Genomic DNA, 8467 nt, shown 5'->3' with positions numbered 1-8467 from the left:
GTGCTGGAAGAAAATAAAGGATCTAAAATGAGCCGTCCATTATTTGCGTTTTAATTAGCACAGGTGCTGCGAACGGTGAACATCTGAAAACGGTTATTTTTAATTCGCGCTTCGCGGACCTTTTTATTGAATAGACTACTAGGATTGCGTGGATAGAATATTTTAAATTTGTATAAATATCGAGGAAACGGAAGATGGATAAATTATCAAGTCGTCGAGTGTACGATCAATATTTTTATTCATGATAGATTAAGAGTTACTGTTATATTCTATCGATATTCCATTAACAGTTAAAAATTAATAAGATTAAACTTATTTTAAATTCAGGCGTTCAATAAAAATATACACCTCTTAGAAAATTTAAAAAATATGCAGCGTGTATAACGTGAATAGTGAGAGTTAACCAAACGTAACTTTGTGATTAAAAAAATAAATTACATGTCCTCGTGGTCGCATTGTAAAATTTCGCTTAAAAAATTGCATTCTAGAAAACAGCGTAATCGTCTAGCTTATCAAAATCGCATAGGAAATCCGTTGCTTTTCTTGAATATCAGTCATTTGTGATTGTATAACATTATAAATGTAACATTTATTACAAATACTGAGTTTGGCGTTATAATTACGCTAGTCATGTTTTGTAAATTTGATCAAAAACTTGCCATGTTAGCATTGAATTGCAGGGAATACTCGATTTAATCTAATATATTGTGCGTTTTGATTCACAAACGCTTATCAGCTTTTTAAAAAAGTGCTCTTTTTGATACGCCGCTATAATTCTCACTCTACATCTTAGCAAATCTGTTAAATGGTAATAATAACGATAAAAATCGCATTAAGTAACGATTCTTTGTACCGCATTAAAGAAGTCACAACTATTTAAAAAATGTGTACTTTAAAAAGAACATAGCCTAGAGATGTAAATAATACTCATTTTTGGATTAGATCGAATATTTGATTATATTAATATTTTGCTAGGCTGATTATGAGTATATATTTTTTATTTAATATCTAACCTCTACTTGCGAGGCCAAGGCTTTCTACTTTTGTATATTCTGTAATGGAAAAAACGTTATTCCTCAAATTATACTAATCGATGTCGTTTTTTTTTTTCAACCAGTAAATGTTACATCTAATAACATCTGCAGAATATATATATCCAATAAAAACAATTAAACTTACTTTATAAATTATTCTCAGCACGCAAACGCATTGTTGTTTGTTGATAAAATTAGTCTAAACAAGTCATTATGCACTTTCGTACTTGCAACCGTTAGTCGAAATACTTCTAGTTATCTTATTATATCACATTGGGGCACTCAATACGTCGTGTCCTTATTGAAAATAAAAATTCCTAAACATTGGTCCTAGATAATCAACCCATAAACTGATAACTTGCAGATACAGGTTGTGGATGTCTAGATGGTATATGCGAAATACTTCGAATGTGACAAGTGCGACACATTAGCCTACCGTCTAGTGGATAGCATCGTTTGTCTGGCTCATCCGTCAGTTGCATACCGCATTCCTCGCATACGTAACAGTCAACATGGAAATCCTTATCCATAGATACTACGCGTACTGTCTCTTCAGTGCCCTAAGAAATAACGATGAATGCAAAGTTAATATAATGTTGACAGTTTTTTTTATACTTGAAGCAATGGTTATTGTAAAATAAATAACCTTAGCTTCTGGAAAATGAAAAATAGAAGCCATCTTCGAAACGAAATAAAAATTAATAAAAAATAATATGATTGTAAGGTCGAAATTAGGAGAAACAGAAAAGAAAAGTATAGAAAATAAACACAAAAAAACCAACGCACTTCGATATCGTTTACCTCAACGGGTGTAATTCCTTTACCACATGAGGCGCATTTTGGAGCAAACATTCTGTGATAGTCATTAACACAGTAAATTTTATTATCTATATCGACAGTGAACGGAACACCGTCCAAGCATTCGTTGCACACGCAACATCTAAAGCACCCAGGATGGTATGATTTTCCCATAGCTTGCAGAATCTGTTGGCAAGTATAACGTAATGCATTATTAAAGTGAATTTGTTGAGAACAATGACTATGTGCGATATCTTACCATTTCCATAATGAGATGACCACATATAGCACATTTTTCAGCCGTTTGTTGGAATCCAGAGTACTGCAAAAGAAAGGGGGATAATTAATTTTTTTCTAACGTAAAAGCAAGATAACTTGGAATTGTTTACTCACGAGATAATCCTCTTCGCAATAAACTCGACCGTCGACGTTGTAGAAGGCTTTGCCACGAAGTGCTCTACCACAAGAGCAGCATATGAAGCAGTTCGTGTGATACAGATTACCCATCGCCTGGCAGGCTTGTCCCGCACCTGTTACTTTCTCGCGACACGTGTGACAAATGCCTGTAAATAATAAGGGAGCTTATTGAGAATCTCTTTGTTTTCGAAATACATTTAACAATATACGAATTGTCAGTTAGCTTCCGAACAATGTTCTCTGTACACGAAAATTTGCATAGAAAGTTGGTAAGACGTAATGAAAGACTCGTTTGGAGATAATAATGATCGTGAGAGACTGACACGATGTGTAATGGCATTTGTGCCATTGACTCGACCAGCCGAGTTACTGTTTCACCATTCAACAGCCAAACTAGAATCCACCAACAAGTCAGACGGGTCTGTCTATAGACAGATTAGTTATTACTGTACTGTAGCAGGTCTGTGAGTGTATGTAGGCGCATGTGTTAACATGACCGTGTATCGGTGAGAATAGCATGCGATGAAAATGCAAGTAACGTAAGACACACGTGTTTGCTTGACACGAACGTATGTTCTTTGTTTGCTCATTAAAATTGTTTCCCTGTCTATTTCGTCTACAGCCAATTAAGTATAAATAAAAGAAACAGTACTATTGCTTACCGAAATATTCACCCTCTTCCTCTTGTTTCTCCATCTCTTCCTCGAGTTGCCTTGTTAGTTCTTCGATCTTTCGTTCTGCTTCGGTCGGTCCCTGCAAATCATTAATTAAATGACATTAGCATTTTTTCCAAAATTCCGTCCTAAGACTATCGTATACAAAATTACCGATGGTCTAGGCGGTGTAACATTATACGGCAGTAGTCCCTTTCCAAGAGTTGGCTTGATAGGCGGATTGACTCTCGGTTCCGAATCCAATTCAACGTGCTTCTGCAACATCGGCACACCGTCGTTCAACACCACGGGCCCAGCAACTCCACTTGTCACCCCCGGAGGCAAACTCGTTATTCTCGGACCTTGTATACCGGACGTAGATGGTACCTCGGGTCCACCGCTCGTAGCCGCACTGGTCACCGCAGGTTGTACCTGTCCCCTCATAGGATTCTCGGAGTTGGCTTCGCGCTTTGGCGAATAAAGTACTGCTTCTTGGCTGTTGGATATTTGAGCCGTTTGAGGGTAGCTGATTTTCGGAGACTGGGGAGCCGCTGGTTGGGGATAGTTTGAAGCATACTGCGGGGCTGGGGCTTTTCGGATTTGCTCGGTATTGGCAGAGTCGTGACTCAAGTTTCGCTCGCCGGACGGACTGGAGGAGTAACTTCGCTCGTTCGGATGAACGGATGCATAGTGGTTGGAGACTCTCGGTTCGGGCTCTGGATGATTCTCCGAGTGTTGCGGTTGGCAGTTTCGATCATTTTGTTGGCTGATGCGGCTCGGAGAATAGCAATGAGCGTTTCTTTAAAGTAAAATTGAAATTTGTGCTATCCGGTTGATTATAATTATATTGTTTTAAGGATTAAAAGATTACCTGCTGAGAGAATCTCCAGATCTCGGTTGGTTATATGCGGGTAGGCTTCGCGACTGCACGTCATTGTAGTAGGTAGGATTATTTGCAGTATTGGACCCCATGGAAGCTTGGTCAATATACTGCTTGGTCGTTGGGACGGTATCTTGTCGGTAGTGATGATGCTGAGTGGGCCCGTCAATTGTGGCACCGCGGTAGTGCTGATATTGAGGTTCTGGAGTGTAACGAACAGACGTTGCCTCGTTATGGTAAGACAAATTCGTCCTTGGAACATATTGCTGCTGTTGCGAAGGTTGCTGTTGCTGCTGCTGCGAATGATGCTGTTGATGGGATTGCTGTTGCTGCTGTTGCTCATATGCAAAGTTCTTTGCCTGCTGAAGTTCTGAAGGTGGTACATAAGTACTCTTATTGTTTTGTTGCTCCAATGAAGTAGAAAGGTACTTGTTGCATAAATTAGGATCATAGGATCTTTGGAATATGTTGTCATAGTTTTGACTACGATCAAACTTTTGTGGAACGTATGAAGTAGCTTTTAGTCCTTGCGGAGGAACTTTTCCGGTCATCACAACATAGTCTCCACCATTTATATTCATGGAGTTGTAGTAGTTGGCTGGAACTTGAGGTTGAGGCCTAGTCTTGTTTTTATTTGTTTCGGAGTAATGAACATCTTGTATGTTTTCATAAACAGGCGGAGCTTCATATGGTGGTAGTTCTTTGGCTGGTGAAGCTGACTGGTATCGACTGCTAGTTGGCACCTGAGGTTGTGCTTTCTTCAAATGTCCCATGCCTCCATCAGAAGGCCCCATGCAAAGTTGCTAAAAAAGCAAAACATCAAAAAATTGAATTCCAAATGCATCATAGTGTTTTAAAAATAACATAATTTTATCTTAGCTGAATAAAATGTGAAGTAAGTGTTCCACAAAAGTTCTTTACGCAAGTCATATAAATAGTTTGAATGCAATACAATAATAGAAATGAAGTGTCCTAAATTTTGCTTGAATCAATACTTTGAATTTCAGAAGCAGGAATCTGTAATTTGGTTACACATTACTTTTTTATGATTTTAATTTCTTTATATAGTTACGGTGTCTAATAAGTGATATTATTCTACAAGAGAATAAATTTCACCAGGTATAGATCTATTTTCAGTTGACATTGACATACATCCAGGTTATGTCAATTTATTTTTATGTTCATTTTTAACGGTGCATTGGCAACTCATTAGACGATTTTGGCTGTACTAAAAAATCCAATACTGAATTTTCAAGACAAAATAACTCGAAGCACCAACCTTGAATCCTCCATCAAACTGTTCACTAGAGATCGATGTCCTTGGACTGTCTCTTGAGCTTCTCCTAGAGTCCACTGGATGATAATACGGTGGATAAGTAGTCTGTCCATGCTGAGGATAGTACTCTATGTTTTCGTAAACCGGCGACTGTTTTTTATCCTGTCCATGCAAATGCTGATGATGCTCATCTATCTGCTCCACCGGTTTTGGAGTAGCAAACCTGGACGACGCTATGATGTTCTCCCTCTCGTAGATCTTGTACTCAGTGTTGGGCAGAGCAGCCCTGTGATTGTCAGGCTGTATGAAGCTCTCAATGGCTCCAACAGACCTGGGCACTGGCATCTGTGGCTCTGGCCTAGAGCTGGATATCCGTCCATTGTTGTCATCTTCGAAGCGAAGGTAGCTCAACTTCTGTATGAGCGAGCTGTCCGCCGAGTCACACATTGGCAAACTCTAAAAATACCTATGAGGTGTATTCACTGGAGAAGAGAGAAGGAGAAAGCAACTAAGTATCAGCACACTGACATTGTCTGAGCAGCCAGCACTCTGGACCATGAATCATCACCGTGGTCTCAAGAGCCTTTATGCAAATGAAGTAAGCTCTACGGTTCACTTTCGAAAATTGATGTAGCACAAGAAATCCAGCCGAAAAAAGTGACTCGACTCTTGAACCGAGAACGCAGAAATCACAGCGCGCACAGAGCGTCTCCCTTGAGTAGCGGTTTTCCAAAGCTCCCGGGAAAACGACCACCTGCGGTGTGAGAGTAAAAATCTCTCGCGTCTCGCGTGTGAGCACGACGCGCTGACTGGAAGCGAGATCGGCGGCACACTGCACTGCACACTCTTTTGTTGTTTGTCGTCTTGCGTCTGCAGGTCTGCACTCCCCCGCTCGTGCAGATGCGAATCTGCGAGAGACTCGAGGTATATAAAAGCACGGAGTATATAGGTATATGAAGCTACTCTGCTGTCGGATGGATGATGCACATTGGAGCAGCGGAGGACGTGTCTGTCGTCGTTCCTCCCGAGGAAGTGCTCGCGCTCGGGCGTCTTCGGGACTTTTCGTGTCAGTAGGCTATGCAACAGCTGAGGTTACTCTCGTGAGTCTCGCGTCCCCTCCCCCTATCGTGCGAATGTCCTGATGTCTTTAACTTCGTTATTTCGATCGACCCGCCACCTACTGAAAAGCCTTTTTTTTGTGATGTAAATCTTAGTCAAACTATATAGGTACTATTTTACTATCTTTTAGCTATGAATTATAAAATTATAAGCCCAATGCACTTATACACCTATATACTGTAAGTGTAAAATATGCTTTTGGATTTTACGGAGACATTGGTGAGGGTTAGGTTGGGTTGCGATGCGGGAGTGAATGGAAAACATCGGAGAGAGGAGTCATATGTGACATATATCAAAGCCGAAGGATAACGTTCCGTGCAGGCGGACTCACCGGACTCTTTGTACTTCATACACACGATTCCTGCTTATATTATTTAGGGAAAAATGATTGATAAACAGCTATTACAGTAGTAATAAGGAAAATTCACCTGGTGGTGTGGATTTATCTTTTAGAAATATAACAAATTAAAAATGCTAGCTTTTTCATGAGCGTGTACTTATATTGTGTGAAAATGATATATGGATTGATATAATAAGATATACAACTCCAGCATTTTTCAAGCAGGCAGTAGTATATACTTTGTGAAGTAAATTTAAAGGGGGAGTCGTCCCAAAAGCTTCGCAAATCCGCCACGGGGTATTTTGTATTTCCAAACTTCTAGAAAAACAGAAAGTCCGATCAAATTTTTCTTTCGGTAGAACGATTCATTAAACTCAACACTACGACGCTACAGACTCGGTTTTTCATTTGCAAAATTTGTTCAAAAAGTTTTAAGTTATACAAAAACAGTCTTTTTTGGGACGACATCCCCTTAAATTGATGAATGCGGTGAATCAGTTTTGAAAATGTCAAGCATTGAAGTTCAGTAGGTAAGCTAGAATCAGCTGACTAGTAGTTATAAAAAAATAAGATGGTTGCACTTTTCAAAATTACTATTTTAATGCACACTTGCCGTTGATTATTTAAGGTGGTTCGGTGCTACAACAAAATTTTTTTTATATATTATGCTAAGTACCCTAGTCGAAATAAAAAATGTAATAAAGTGTAATAAAATATAAGAAAATGTAAAAAATTGTACCATTTTGTACGTTTTTGTTGAATTTCGGACCATTTTTACGTTTTATTACAGTTTGCTACATTTTATTACATTTTGTTACGTTTTATTACAATTTATTACAAATCCATTGATCCAGGATTTCATGGGGGTCTCTTCTTTGAAATGACAAATGTAACGATACGTAGAAAAGTATAACAAAATGTAAAAAATTGTCTGTAAGTGTAATATTATATACGAAAATGGCGACTTTTTTATTTTCTTTACATCCTTTTACTTTTTCTTACAATTTCTTATGCATTGTTACATTTTATTATAAAATTAATAATTAAAAAAATATATTGACTATATTAGGCGGTAAAATAACATATGTAATAAAATGTAATAAAATGTAAAAAAAAAGTTAACAAATCTGAAAATGTAAGAAAGTGTACAAAAACGTATGAGAAAAAACTAAAACATATTGTGGAAACGTTACTGTAACAACTGGGAACCAATGAACGTTCCTCTAAAGCCAAGAAAACATTGTTAGAGACGTTGCCGGTACGTTGCGGTAAAGGGCTATTTTGGGGGTTATTACGTTAAAAATGGTATGTCGTAATTTTGTGAATTAACTTGTTATCATTTAATTTTGTGGCGTAATAAAAGTATGTATTTTATGTCCGTGATACATCCAATATATCCAATAAAAAAATTTTTCTGTAAATAATGTATTTTGTGAATTTTAAGAAATAATCCACATTTCCGCTCCAGGAAACGGCGGAAAACAATGTTGGTTCAAAACAGGGCGGCAAGCCCACTATTTTTAAATTTGCTTTACGTTTAAAACAATAAAGCCACATTTTATAAACAAGCAAAAAGTGTTTTCTGAGTTACTGAAATTCAAGAAAAACTAATCACTTTATTGATAGCTTTTATCTTAAGATACGAGGGCGCAAATAGAAAAGGTATAATTACTAGTTGTTGAACATGTTATATAAATCATACAATCAAAATAAAGCAAAAATATTTTTTCAAAAATCGAAAAATGGCTCGAATATGACCACGAAATGGTCAGAATCATAAAAAAATGTTTTTCCGAATTCAGAATCAGAAAACATATTATATGCATGTCAAATTTTATTACGATCGGTCGCGTAATTCCAGAATCATAACGGTATACGTACACACACACGCATACGCGCGCGCGTGGAAAGCACGGACATTTTCTAAAACCGCATGATTCGAACTCTAAA

At 37.8% G+C, this 8467-nt stretch overlaps 1 protein-coding gene across 3 annotated transcripts; it reads right to left on the bottom strand.

Moving 5' to 3' along the window:
- Window positions 1-219: 219 nt before the first annotated feature.
- LOC100119682 (LIM domain-containing protein jub) lies at window positions 220-6221 on the bottom strand. 3 transcript variants are annotated; one of them, XM_008204401.4, is made up of 9 exons: window positions 5587-6221; window positions 5062-5514; window positions 3774-4585; window positions 3077-3701; window positions 2912-3002; window positions 2226-2395; window positions 2092-2154; window positions 1836-2018; window positions 220-1594 (listed from the first exon to the last, which is right to left on the bottom strand). In XM_008204401.4, exons 1-9 carry the CDS (start codon window positions 5614-5616, stop codon window positions 1373-1375), a joined length of 2649 nt encoding a protein of 882 aa, XP_008202623.1. In that variant the 5' UTR covers window positions 5617-6221; the 3' UTR covers window positions 220-1372. The 3 variants fall into 3 exon arrangements, with proteins under 3 accessions (XP_008202623.1, XP_008202595.1, XP_016841825.1); XM_008204373.3 differs by having other exon boundaries at window positions 1821-2018; window positions 5587-6216; XM_016986336.2 differs by having other exon boundaries at window positions 1821-2018; window positions 5062-6214.
- Window positions 6222-8467: the final 2246 nt, after the last annotated feature.

This window comes from Nasonia vitripennis, chromosome 5 (genome assembly GCF_009193385.2).
Source record: "Nasonia vitripennis strain AsymCx chromosome 5, Nvit_psr_1.1, whole genome shotgun sequence".
Lineage (NCBI taxonomy): Eukaryota > Metazoa > Arthropoda > Insecta > Hymenoptera > Pteromalidae > Nasonia > Nasonia vitripennis.
Note: the sequence above shows the minus strand (reverse complement) of the source record. Positions and strands in the feature narration are given on the sequence as shown.